The sequence below is a fragment of the Oncorhynchus kisutch genome, linkage group LG13 (assembly GCF_002021735.2).
Source record: "Oncorhynchus kisutch isolate 150728-3 linkage group LG13, Okis_V2, whole genome shotgun sequence".
NCBI lineage: Eukaryota > Metazoa > Chordata > Actinopteri > Salmoniformes > Salmonidae > Oncorhynchus > Oncorhynchus kisutch.
In genome coordinates, this window is record NC_034186.2 from 36552790 (window position 1) to 36567451 (window position 14662).

The window sequence follows — 14662 nt, forward strand, 5'->3', positions numbered from 1 at the left end:
AGTTAATCCATTTTAAATTCTGGCTGTAACAGAACAAAATGTGGAAAAAGTCAAGGGTTTTGAAAACTGTCTGAAGACACTGAATCTCTTTGCACTGAAGTGATGCATGAAAAGAATTGGCCCACATCGACACCTGTGGATATTTTTTTTTATTAAACATTTTCACACTAGCTACTGTCACAAGAAACAGTAGTGGCGATACGATGCTCAACAGCAAGCCTGTTTTCACATATTCCTCATATGCTGTACTGTATATACACTCCGTCCATACACTCTGTACACTCCAGTTTCTCACACACACACACACACACACACACACACACACACACACACACACACACACACACACACACACACACACACACACACACACACCTAACTGAAGAGCTACAGCCTCCCTCACTTCTACTACCCCCCTCTTTCCAACATCTCTCCTCTCCCTCCCCCACCCCCCTTTTCTCTTGCTCTCTTCCCACTTCCCCTCCCCTCCTCTCCTCTCTCTACCCCTCACCATATCCCTTCCGCTCCCTCCCCCACCTATACCCACCATCTCCCTCCCTATGTGTATTTGATAGAAGGCTGGAGTCTCCACAATGCCAGCTCTCCAGGGACCCTCAATTGAAAAGTGTGTACAATAACTAATGAGCAACCGAGCGACTGCCCTTTTGAAATGATGAATTGACTAAACTCATTTCAGATAATCCTTCACATTACTGAGCCACACTGACACCACCAATGGATATTTGAAATACAGACATTTCAATACAGACCCCAACCTTGTGAAAGAGGTGGCATGGTGAATAACCGCTGACAGTGCTCTGTGGAAGATTACAAGTATTTTCTACTGCTCTTCTTGAGCATGTCCACACACACACACACACACACACACACACACACACACACACACACACACACACACACACACACACACACACACACACACACACACACACACACACACACACACACACACACACACACACACACACACACACACACACACACACACACACACAGGGTATGCCCCAGCATGCACAAACACACAAACAGTGATGGATTCATTTGAAAAAGGCCAGGGTTAAGTCTGCTGGGCATGGGCTCATAAAAGTTCATACTTCTAAGAGGTTTACATTTTTTTTAATCCTACTTCTGTGTTGATGCATAACATTTCCCCTCCAAAGCTGCATAATGTGTTCCGTCAACACTGTCCTCTGCTGTAGATTACGGTGTCAGGCTGTTGTGGAAGTGGAAAAGGACAGCTTGTTGTTGTCTGTAATATGAAAAATCAGCTTGACGTCGCTGAACCAAAAGCACAGAGGGAGCGGACAAAAACAACCAAGATAGAACAGAGCCGAAGCCCAGGTGTCTGTCTGTCAGATACTGCGTTGGCAGACAAAGTCAAAGCTAAATCCTAAATCACCTGAAACGTTTGCTGAGCGAGTTGCTACACTAAACAGGGAAAGTTCAGCCTTCTAATGAATCCAGTCTACTGCAGGTGTCTAATTACTAGAGTTTCCTTATCATTACATCATCTTTACAGTATGATTAAGGAGCAGGCCTCCAGGTCTGGGAGAGAATGGAGCAGAATATCAGCTCTTTGATTAACTCCACAGCCCAACTATAGAGATACCCTACAGGTTCTCTCAATCAATCAACCAAACTTAATATATTCATCAGGCCAGCTTTTCCCGTCATTCTAAGATGAAACCCCTCTAATTAGGAAGTGGTAGAGGAGAGAGTGAGATGTGTAAAGTATTATCCTGGATTGGAGGGAAAATCGAGAGAGGCTTCACAGCGGAGAGAAGAGAGGAAGAAGGGAAAGGGGGGGGCTGTTGTCAGAAAATGTCAGTCAGCGATGCAGGAAAGACAGCGGGAGAGGATCTGTGGGAGCTTCCTGTTAGACAACCGTGTGGAGGTCCCCTCTTCCATGCATTTTTCATCACATTGTGGCTTTGTTATACTATTTAGCTTTTCAAGTTCCTTATGGTGGGTGCTGACATGACACTTCTCTCTCTCCTCCCTCGCATACAAAGCCCACTGGGGCCCAGAGTACTGGAGCAGGTCTGGGTGCGTTCAGGGTGTCGCGCACGCTCGCTCGCCTCACACCACCAATTCCCATATGCCTGGGCCAAGAGAGTGCACAGAAGATGCAATTTAGTTCTGTCTTGGCACCAAATGGCGGAGAGAAGCTGGAGAGGATGGGCTGGCTTAGTTCTTCTGAGCTGAGATTCAAATCTCATTTTGTTTTGGCCCTGAGAGACTGACTGGGTGAGATCACTGGATCCAAAAGATCAGAGAGAATGAAAATGCTTGTCGTTCATCGGCGTTACAGCAAATTCAAAGTGACCAACAAAGTGAATGGAAATGACTGAATGGTTTGTGGTTATGATTAACCTGACAGATACACAATCATACAATGTTATATTGAGACAAATACGGCAAATGTGGTTGACATATTCTGCATGTACAGTCGTACTTGAGACAGTTCTATATACATGGTTAAGTGGTTGTGTCGACAGCATACTAAATGCTTTACACACAGGTCGGTATCTGTGCACACGTGAACAATAGAGGACGGTATGTTATGACAACCAACCAAATGTAATCAAACCAATACAGGGGGTAGAATAGCAAGGCTGAAACGTCAGTGACAGCCGATTAACAATTCCACCCGTCCCTTTTGATATTTTGCTCGATGTATAGATAGTTATTTCATTAGATATTGAGCAAAACATCCTGGAAATGAAAACAAATGGGGCTGTCAAGACAGTGTTCGGGGCAGCGGGGGGGGGGGGGGGGGGGGGGGCAGGGGAGGGGAGAGGAAGGATGTGCAGGCCATCCCTCTGCCTCTCCCTCAAATCCATGTTTAATAAGGGGGGGGGGGGTGCTGTGGAGCAGCCAGTTTCCCCTTCATAATTGTAGTAGTGAGAGGCCTTGGCATGGGAGTTAGCAGTGTAGCATTTAGGATCAAACACTTGATGTATGGTAAAAATTGGTTTTATTGTGAACAAGACCTGTGATCTTGTTCAATGTTAAATGTCATTACAGTGTAGGTCTTGTTCTGTTGTTATTCATGTGGTCGACTGGAACGTATTAGCGAGATTAGCTAGCCCGGTTTAGCTCCTGATGGGTGCTGAGTGACCTTGCAGCCTAATTGAAGTCTACATCACCCATACGTGTGTGGAGAGAGCAGCTTGGCTGTCAAAGTGAATGACAGGGCTGCGCTCCCTGCCGCAGTCACATTAACACCGCCGAGGAGTTGCATACGAAGCAACAACACGTCCAGAGACGTGAAAACTTCCAGCTGTATCACATTGTTTCGTAACGCTCCTACGGAATCAATTCCAGTTAATGTGCAATGGCAAAAAGATCTGGATGATATGCTTTAAGGCTTATGTATTTATTTATACATTTGTAGCTTTACCTTATACAGCAATTTGTGCTCTCCTAACTGTTAACACAGCAGTTTTGGAGAGTAAAGGTACAGTAGGATACAGCCAGCCAGGCAGCAGGCATGCTAACCCACCCTCTCTGAGATTACTGAATGAATATGGATTAGGGAATACATCCTAAAAGGGAGCTGATGTATAGCGTATATGTCATATCTAAATCCACCTTCGCCAAGGTCTCCATGGGGCTCTGGGGTTACGGTCGCTGAACCCTGCCTGCCCACCGTACTCCCACACAGGGTGGGGATGATTGACATGCCGGGTGGCCTATAAGCTTCTTTCATCCATTGCCAGCAAAGTCATCTGCCAGCTCAGTCCTCTCCTCTCCCACACAAAGCTGCACAGAGATATAACTTATTCCCGTACATCCTCACTTCTCTGCCATGGCCCGCTCTATCTGCTCAGCTTGCTCCTTTTCATTTTTCTTCCTTTGTCTCTCCCTATCTTTCTCATTATCTCTCGACTTGTCTGTATTTCGCTCCCTGTCTTGGATCATAGAGCCTTTGTACCAAAGTCTGTGTATGTCTTGGTTTAATGCGGTTGCCTGAGGTGAGAGGAGCAGCTCGCTCCCAGACGAGATAGGGGTGGGGTTTTGTCTTCCCCTTTAATGCAGATAGGGAGGGAAGGATATCACATGTATAATGCCTGTTTGCTTTGGCTCTTTAATGAAGTTTGTTGTCTCTTGCTGTAGTCAATTTAGTCCTTCGTGGGAGAAAAAAAAAAGTTCTTTGCTCGGGGGAAACCACTGCATGAAGGTAAGTCATCAGAGAGACCCAGAGAAAGGAAGAGAGAGTAAAGAAAAGAGAGAACAAGCAGGTTCAGAAGGAGTAGAAGGTGAGAGTGAGAGATTGGGGTGTGGGGAGGAGGTGGGAGGGAGGGAGGGAGGGAGAGAGGGAGGGAGGGAGAGAGGGAGAGAGGGAGAGAGGGAGGGAGGGAGGGAGGGAGGGAGGGAGGGAGGGAGGGAGGGAGGGAGGGAGGGAGGGAGGGAGGGAGGGAGGGTGGGTTGGTGGTAGAGAGGGAGTATCCAGCATTACTCTCAACAATCACTGTCAGTTGACCGATGAGAAAATAATTAAGAAACAGCCTGCAACCGTGTTAAATACTGCCAAACGTAGGGCCTGATACTGTACACCATTGTTTTGCCTGGATGTAATAGAAAAAAAAGGGAAAAATCCATATCATAACTGATGCCAGAAAGCCCTTCCAATGGCATTATGAAGGCAGACAATATAAATAGCACTGCAATATTGTAAATGTTTATATACAGTACCTATTGACGTAGCACAGCAGGTCCAGGATTTATGAGCACCGCCGTAATACGTTGAAGCCAACACAAGACACTGAGTAATATTTCACGTTTGTTATCATATTGAGTGTACATTTGCTCAGACGTATATGGTGGAGATAAAATATTTTAAGCAATTTCTCGTTTTATTCTTTTCCTCCTTGACTGCAATTTGAGGTGCGGGCGGGCGGGGGGGACGTGGGTAGGCTGGGCTCTAACACACAGGCACCCCAGAGGTTTTATATGGCGCACTCAGGCAGGCTGGAAGCCGTGGCTGGCTAGTAATTGTATGCTCAAGGCTCCCAGCCGAACCATCCAGTCTCAGTGCTGAATCCCCCAGCAGCACATTACAGCCATTTGATCCAGTTGATAAATCAACTCAGTGGAGGGCTAAGGAGAGACCACTAGATAACATACATCAGCTCCTGTCTCTACTAGCAGCACAGAAACAATATCTGATCACTGTTCTAATCGCCCGTCTGTAATCCAACTGCAAAATGGGGAAATATGCTGTATGGGCTGCTCAAAGCCTGTCCCCCTGTGTGATTTATGCACTCGGTCTGATCTTTGCCTCTGCGGCAAAACGCTGTATAGGGATGATGATGGTGCCACAGTTACCACAGCCTCCCACACTCACTGGAGTGTTTGTTTGGAGAAAGGTTTTGGGAGCCTCTCTTCATGTTTGTGTGCGCGTGTGTGTGTGTGTCTGTGTGTGTGTCTGTGCGTGCATGCACCCCTGTGTGTGTGGTGGCCAGTGTGTGTGTGTGGTGGCCAGTGTGTGCGTGCACGCGCCTGTGTGTTTCCATGCGCCCACTGATATGTGTGTAGGTGTAAATGGGTTAGGTGCGTTAAAGTGGTTGGGGACAGGGTTTTAGTTTGCTCAGTAAACGGGGCCAGTGTTAAAGCACTGAGGCCTAATCCTTCCCAGGGGACTGTTTAGTGAAGGATGTAGTGCAGCACAGTGCCGGCTGCTATCAAGGTCCTGCAAACACAGCCTCCCCATTTCATACTGATGGTTTATATAGATCCCACCTTGCCACATAAACCAATCAGCAGCCTTGACACTCTCATGGTGAAACTGTGACAAAACCAAGCTTGCGTCACCGCCCACCTCGTCTCTTTATCGTCCCAAATAAAAGGAAAGGAAGGATCACATTTGAATGAAATCTTCAACTGTGCATGTGATTTAGATATTCAAAGGAAATCAATGGGTTTTTGTGTAATATTATTTGTTCTCCGTTGAGAATATGTTTCTTGGGAACATCATAGAGAGGTTTGAAAGGTAGTAATTATGCAGTAGATTGGCCATAGTGTAAATAGCTTCTTTCTTTTTTTTAGAAGGTTCGGGTCATTGCCTCAAAAAGACAACTTTAGATAAGTTCAACTGGAGCATTGCCAAATAAACAAATAACAGACACAACTTTTGAAAGACAAAGACTCCACAGAACTGGGTTAATGTAGAGAACAGTACACAAGAGTTCTCAGAAGTTGTTCCAGCACTGTGGCACAATATGTTGTCACCCTCCCATCCTTCCCTCACTACGTGACAAACACAACACAGAGGACATAAGAGAGAGTCATTATTCAGGATTTCATCTGGCAGTGTTCATTCAACACAGCAGTGGTGCCAAGACTGGGCCCAGACCCCCACTCTCCTCTGGTACCCCTGAACACCCAGGCAGCCAGGTAGGGAGGCAGAGAGGAACACAGGCCCAACCCAGAGAGGCCTAGCCTCCACAACAGCCCGCCCGCCTGTCTCATTAATGCAACACAGCTCTAGATTCATATACATGTATGTAATACATTGGATTAAATACCACTGGCTAAGCACTATGCTCTCCTAGGGTTAATTAATTTCTTCGATTCCGTCTGTTTTTATGGTTGAACACATGCTGACACAGTTATTGTGTGGCATCCTCGCTGAACAACTATAATGGGCTGTGGAAGCAATGGTGTTTGGTATTCCAACCGCAAATGTTGTGATTCTCTATGGCTTGATGGGCGAGTGTGATAAAATACAGTGGAGCCTACAGTAACCCCCTCCCCCCTCCCCTATCTCTTATCTGCTTCCCCAAATGAGAAAACCTGGATGGTTTCTTAGGGCCCACTTTCTGGCTGGATGGGATCTCATTTGGTTTAATATATTTATCCATTCATTATAGTTTCATTTTTATCGGGCGGCTAATATTGTTAATAATTTGTCCTTATCTGTGTGGCTGACAGGCAAATTTACACTCCAACTCAGCAGGCAGATAGAGGAATGACCCCCACTCCCCTTCTCTCCTCTTCTACCTCCTCTCCTTCCGCTCCTCCTCTCCCCCGCTTATCCTCTCCAAACTCCAATGAAACATGACTGACAGGCCACTGTATAAGTAGTTGTCATAGTAACCCACCCATCTCTCTGACGAGCTTTCTCCGTAACACATACAGTACTGTCTCTTCACTGTTTCTCTCTCAGCATCTCTCTCTCTCTCTCACACGCACACACACACACACACACACACACACGAACACACACACACACACACACACACACACACACACACACACACACACACAAAGTGGAAACAGAGGAAGTGAACATGATTCAGTACCGCCCTCATTACAAACCTCTCTCTCTCTCTTTATTTCATCCATCCTGGCTTATCGAGGGCTGCAGGTTCTTATGCAAGCCAACATGGGCCTGGACATTTTTACCATACCCCTCGTGAGGACTTTCTCCTGGAGCTGGCAGCAGTGCCAAAACCCTGAAACTCATCCTATCACTATTCACTGGAAGTCTTCTTATCCATTCCACTGTCAAAACCCCAAGCAGCTATAGCCCTAGGAATGTAATCAGCAGACACACTGTAATACATCTCCAACATAGTAGACCTGACTGCAAAATCTCTAATGTATGCAAGATGGGAACCTTGAAACGTTCAATGGGAATATTCAGTATGCACAGCTACAAGAAAATCATAGTAATATACTGTGTATCTGAAGACTGGAGCATGATTAATGATTCATGGTTTTATCTGTGTTGCAAATAAGTCATTGGATTACAATTACAATGAATTGGGCGAGGAGATTAAATCATACTTTTCAGATAAACCCCAAATGTTAATTTGAATTTGATTTCAAATTCATATGAAAACACACTTATTGATTATAAATCTCAGATGGGCCCAGTAACCTTCAGGATATAGAACCAGGAGGTAAATTCCCCAATCATTATTCCTTTAATTTCCAATGCAACAAACCGTTACTTATCAGCTCAGGCCAGATTCAACACGATGGGTGTAACTTTCAGGGCGGAGTTGTGGGTGTTTAGGAGGAGCTGTCGCTGTAACACGTCGCGTTCCGCATCTAAATGACTAGTTGGGATTCTGTGAGATGCAAATGTAGATCTTTTTGATCTCTCTCCTATTGATTATGCAGAGGTATAGGAACTGTGTTGGTGGATTATGTGTAAGAGCTGTATTGGTTTAGTGGCAGGTTACAGTATAAATGGGCTGCAGGTGAATCTGGTCTCCGCTGTGTTCATGGTCATGTGGACGACCAGTTAATGGGGTAAAAACAACAGCCTTAATAGTTATTTGTGGAGCGGCAGTAACCAGTAGCTGTGTGTTCCTGGCACCCCACTGTGAGACGGCACTAATCCACAAAGCTGCATTAACAGCCAGTCGATACAGTTTTTTTTTTTAAGTCCTAAGCACTGGGACATTTAATTTTACCCCCAAAATTCTCCCCAATTTCGTGATATCCAAATTGGTAGTTACGATCTTCTCATCGCTGCAACTCACCAATGGGCTCGGGAGAGGCGGAGGTCGAGACATGCGTCCTCCGAAACATGACCCGCCAAGCCGCACTACTTTTTAACACACTGCTCACTTAATCTTGAGCCTATGGGGGCGCTATTTCATTTTTGGATAAAAAGACGTTCCCGTTTTAAGCGCAATATTTTGTCACAAAAAATGCTCGACTATGCATGGAATTGGTAGCTTTGGAAAGAAGACACTCTGACGTTTCCAGAACTGCAAAGATTTTCACTGTGAGTGCCCCAGAACTCATGCTACAGGCGAAACCAAGATGTTTCTGCAACCAGGAAATGAACAGGATTTCTGAGGCTCCGATTTGCATCATCTCCTTATATGGCTGTGAATGCGACAGGAATGAGCCTACCCTTTCTATCATTTCCCCAAGGGGTCTGGAGCATTGTGACGTATTTGCAGGCATATCATTGGAAGATTGACCATAAGAGACTACATTTTCCAAGTGTCCGCACGGTGTCCTGCGTGGAAATTGGTGCGCAAAACTCAGGTGCTGGTATTTTTCCATGGGATTCTGAGAAAAACCATGCTTCCACGAACGGCATATCAATGAAGAGATATGTGAAAAAACACCTTGAGGATTGATTCAAACAACGTTTGCCATGTTTCGGTCGATATTATGGAGTTAATTCGGAAAAAAGTTTGACGTTTTGGTGACTGAATTTTCGGTTCGTTTCGGTAGCCAAATGTGTAGTAACAAAACGGAGCGATTTGTCCTACACAAAGAATCTTTCAGGAAAAACTGGACATCTGCTATGTAACTGAGAGTCTCCTCATTGAAACATCTGAAGTTCTTCAAAGGTAAATTATTTTATTTGATTCCTTTGCTGGTTTTTGTGAAAATGTTATGTGCTAAATGCTACGCTAAATGCTAAGCTAGCCATCAACACTCTTACACAAATGATTGATTTTCTATGGTTCAAAAGCATATTTTGAAAATCTGAGATGACAGTGTTGTTAAGAAAAGGCTAAGCTTGAGAGCAGGCATATTTATTTCATTTCATTTGCGATTTTTAGAAATCGTTAACGTTGCGTTATGGTAATGAGCCTGAGGGTGTAGTCACGCTCCCGGATCCGGGATCGGTAGTTCAGAGATGCCCGATGTCCACCGGATGTACAAGGTGTTTGGTTTTTCAAGGTGTCTAGGCCGCATTTTCCATACACATGTGCTTCGCTTTTCAACTAGCTAAAAGCAGGCTAGTTGGAGTCTATGTGTGTACTTCCGCTGGTACAACCGCATGCTAAAGCTACGCACAAGAACGCACCACAGCCTAGTGCGGCATTCCACCGGAATGCACTTGACACATCTGGTGGACATGTGGCTTAATCCGGAAGCCAGCCGCACCAGTCTACTTGCAGGCGCATGGCCCACCATAAGGAGTCGCTAGAGCACAATGAGTCAAGGAAAGCGCCACGGCCACACCCTCCCTCAACCCGGAACCGCACTGGGCCAATTGTACGCCACCCTATCGGGCTCTCGATCACGGCCGGCTGTGACACAGCCTGGGATTGAACCCCAGGCTGTAGTGGAGCCTCAGCACTGAGATGTAATGCCTTAGACCAATGTGCCACTCGGGAGGCCGGCTGGAGAGATTTTTAAACAGCAACATTATCACTGCCTCTTATTTAAAGATTTAACAACAGCATCTCAGAGAGCCTATCATTAATCAGGGCTTTCCCTAAAGTGTTGAATAATTTATAACTGTGTGACAGCATGAGTGTGCACGTGTGTGTGTGTGTGTGTGTGATGTGCGTACATGTGAGTTCATAGCCTACTGTAGATAAACAAGATAATGTTCCTCGCTGAGTGTTGTAGCTAGATGAACAACAGCTCGAGTCCCAAGTTGCCGTTTTACTCCAGAGCATCATGGCTGGGAGAATAGGTCTGCCAGATGATGTATTTTCATGCGTTGTCAGGTTGTTTTTGAAGCCCACTCACTCAGGAGTAGAACATGCTCTCTCCATCTCTCAGCAGGACCTGAAGAACTTGTGCCAACTCTAAATGCACTGGCACTGGACTCATTCATATTCCATCACATTACTTATGCCAGTCTCTGAATCTCCACATGAGGACAATCCAGTGGAATTTGTGATGGAGTACAGTGAAAAGCTAAAAGCCCACAATAGGACTCCAATAGTTAGCGGGCCTTTTGTTGCCCTCTGTAAACCAACCAATGTTACACAAGGACCTTATCTGATATATAGGTCTGTTCCTGACGTGCTCTGAGTCCAATAAATATTATTCTAGTCAGCTCTAGGTGATTTCCCAGTGAGCAATTTATCAGCGATGGCACAGTTGCAATGTCGTATTTTAAGACGTGCCACAGGAGGTCTGTTCATGGCATAAACGGCATAGTGCGGAACATATGAAATTCATATAGGTCAGCTGCATACATTAATCCTGCCTTGTCACATCCCCATCATCCATAGAGGGTGGGTTGCTGTAAGAGTTATAGGCCTGGAAGTTATCAGGGCGCCATGGAGGAGAGGGACAAGGCAAAGGTGTGTGTGTGTGTGTGTGTGTGTGTGTGTGTGTGTGTGTGTGTGTGTGTGTGTGTGTGTGTGTGTGTGTGTGTGTGTGCACTTGTGGATGTGTTGAGGGAGTGGGTGCATAGATTTGAATCCCCCCACAAACTCCCCCACCTCCAAATTCAAATTCCCCCCAAGCAAGGTGAAGGAGCGTCTTGGCCTTTTATTTTCCAGTTCAGGGCTTTCTCTTTTGCAGATAAATGCTCTCCAATCCACCATGACAGATGTCACATTGAATCGCTTCCATTTTGATACATACCCTCTGATCCTGCCACTAACAATAAAGAGTGCAGTACGACGGCCACTCCTCCCTAGACAGCACGCGCTCTGACACTGTTGATTATTTTAAAGGTGCGTCATTGGCCAGGCTGAGTGAGGGAGTCAGCCGGGGCCCTGGCTGTGGCAGAGACCGAGGCAGCTGATGCTGCAAGGGCCTTGGCTGGCTGCTGGAGGAAGAACCTGGATATCAGTGGGTCCTGCCTTGGTCAGGGAACGCCACAGCACAACAACACACAGTCTGAGTCTGTCTCTCATGGCCAGAAAGGTCACCCTGACACACTGCATTACCACAGACTGGGAATGATGTTGAACTCCAAAGCCCAGAGTCTGGCCCTGGATTCCTCTTCTGTCTTTGTTTGCCTTTGTTACATAGGTGCACTAGAAGTTATAGAAAATCTGTAAAGGGGATGTTGGGAGTGGTGTTGCTGCCAGTTGGACTCAGTGAGCATAGCATTAATCATAGGAGCAGAATCTCAGTAAACACTGCCTGTCAGGTCAAGGTAAAGACCAAGTCCCCCTGCATTTAAAAGGGCCTAAGGTTGATGTCTGCTCCTCCATGGAAATCTAATTAGGATAATACAAACATCCCCAGAAATATCTGTCAGTTTAAGCTAGAGATGTTTTTGCATTGGATGCGTCTCAATCCACCGCATCCGCCTACCATCTGCGGTGAAAGGTGACAGAGCTAGAGTGGTGTTTGTCAGACCACGAGACATCTGGGGTGAAAGGTGACAGAACTAGAGTGGTGTTTGTCAGACCACGAGACATCTGCGGTGAAAGGTGACAGAGCTAGAGTGGTGTTTGTCAGACCACGAGACATCTGCAGTGAAAGGTGACAGAGCTAGAGTGGTGTTTGTCAGACCACGAGACCTCCCATCTGCGGTGAAAGGTGACAGAACTAGAGTGGTGTTTGTCAGACCAGGAGACATCCCATCTGCGGTGAAAGGTGACAGAGCTAGAGTGGTGTTTGTCAGACCAGGAGACATCTGCGGTGAAAGGTGACAGAACTAGAGTGGTGTTTGTCAGACCACGAGACATCTGCGGTGAAAGGTGACAGAACTAGAGTGGTGTTTGTCAGACCACGAGACATCTGGGGTGAAAGGTGACAGAACTAGAGTGGTGTTTGTCAGACCACGAGACATCTGCGGTGAAAGGTGACAGAGCTAGAGTGGTGTTTGTCAGACCAGGAGACATCTGCGGTGAAAGGTGACAGAGCTAGAGTGGTGTTTGTCAGACCAGGAGACATCTGCAGTGAAAGGTGACAGAGCTAGAGTGGTGTTTGTCAGACCAGGAGACATCTGCGGTGAAAGGTGACAGAGCTAGAGTGGTGTTTGTCAGACCACGAGACATCTGGGGTGAAAGGTGACAGAACTAGAGTGGTGTTTGTCAGACCACGAGACATCTGTGGTGAAAGGTGACAGAACTAGAGTGGTGTTTGTCAGACCAGGAGACCACCCATCTGCGGTGAAAGGTGACAGAACTAGAGTGGTGTTTGTCAGACCAGGAGACACCCCATCTGCGGTGAAAGGTGACAGAGCTAGAGTGGTGTTTGTCAGACCACGAGACATCTGCGGTGAAAGGTGACAGAACTAGAGTGGCGTTTGTCAGACCACGAGACATCTGCGGTGAAAGGGGACAGAACTCGAGTGGTGTTTGTCAGACCACGAGACATCTGCAGTGAAAGGTGCCAGAGCTAGAGTGGTGTTTGTCAGACCAGGAGACAGCCCATCTGCGGTGAAAGGTGACAGAACTAGAGTGGTGTTTGTCAGAACATTAGACGTTCTGAAAATCGGTCTTCTCACAAAATGGTCTCAACGGTTTGACCCCTCTATGGAAAGATGAGACGCTCTTCTGAAGTCGGTACAGCCGACCTGCCAACCTATGTCCGAACACTGTAGCTACACACTAATATGACACCTTTGTGCAAAGGTGAGACTCTCACGAACACTTCCGTCAGTTGTTTCGCTCTAGGATGCCCAGGTCCCCTGGTATCAGTTCAAATGAATTATGGAAGTATACAGTATATGGAGACTGTATAGTGCCAGAAATAAGGGGTTAAATATATGCTAAAAATATATAATTATATCTCTCAGATATAGGACAGACACTTCAGAGCAAACTTCCTTTTGACCATCTGTTGTTTCATGTAGTTAATCTGTTTATCAACACATTTGTATGGGCTAATAGCAGTAGGGCCAAAAAATGCAATATCTAATACTTTAAAATTATTTTGGGGGATACTTCAAGGTGTCTTAAAATGTTAAATCAAGTAACTAAATTATCCTTTCAAAAAAAATGCCATATAGCTTAGACAGGGCTTAGACTCTTATGGGTTAACAGGACTCAATAGTACAATATACATATTGAAAAACCAGCATCATTCTCCTCAGCCTTCTCCGTGCTGGAGAGACGTGCCATTGTTCATTAAAGAGCTCTGGAATATTACTTCTTTGCCAATACACTGGATCAGCAGCAATTAAGTATTTGAGGCAGAGAAATATGGAGATTGAGAAACAAATAGCCTGTATTCACTAATATTGTAAGTCAGCAGTATAGCAGGCAGAAGCAGGACCTATAGAAGAACTGGCTGGAGCTCCTGGTGTATCTGAAGGACCAACTCTGTTTCATCAGCCTGCTGCTTCCTCCCTCCATTCCCCCAGGGTAGGGTCATGGCCGTTCTCTGACAGAACCCCAGGCCTACCCTGGGCCTAAATATGTGAGCAAACCCAATTATCGTCAAAATTAAAATGAGCAGACTTGGCACAGGAACAATACACTGTGACTCAACTCACAGAGCTAAATGGGGCAGACAAATACATTTCCCCAACTTCATTTGCCACTGAGCACAGTGAGCAGACCCTACATCGGGATAGCTAGGGTAATGACATTTTTCTTGTAATGCTCATTTAGACTGGTCGCATTGAAAGGTCAGAGATTTAATGTAACCCTTAATTTGCTTATCTCTTTGTTCCAGAAGACAGGAAGCTGTTTGTCGGGATGCTAAACAAACAACAGACTGAGGAGGACGTGTACCGCCTCTTTGAGCCCTACGGAGTCATCGAGGAGTGCACCGTCCTAAGAGGTCCCGACGGAAACAGCAAAGGTAGGAACCAATTATATATAGTACCTCTGACATTTTCTAAGATTCTAGGTCACTGACTTTGACCCTTAAGGTGTTTCAGCTGAGAAATCACCTATTCATAACGGGCATGTTTCCTTTTAGTTTTTCAGTAGTGAAAAAACAATCAACGTAAATGGGTTTCTTTATAGGAGTCATCATGGCTTGTATTATTCATTCAGGTTATGGT

At 45.8% G+C, this 14662-nt stretch overlaps 1 protein-coding gene across 1 annotated transcript in view; it reads left to right on the top strand.

Moving 5' to 3' along the window:
- The window catches only part of LOC109902492 (CUGBP Elav-like family member 5), a gene marked incomplete in the record, with an annotated part of 255391 nt that overhangs the window by 191252 nt on the left and 49477 nt on the right, over positions 1-14662 (top strand). The window contains 1 exon segment of the mRNA XM_020498876.2: positions 14329-14457. Within this exon segment, the coding sequence (XP_020354465.1) occupies positions 14329-14457 (129 nt within the window).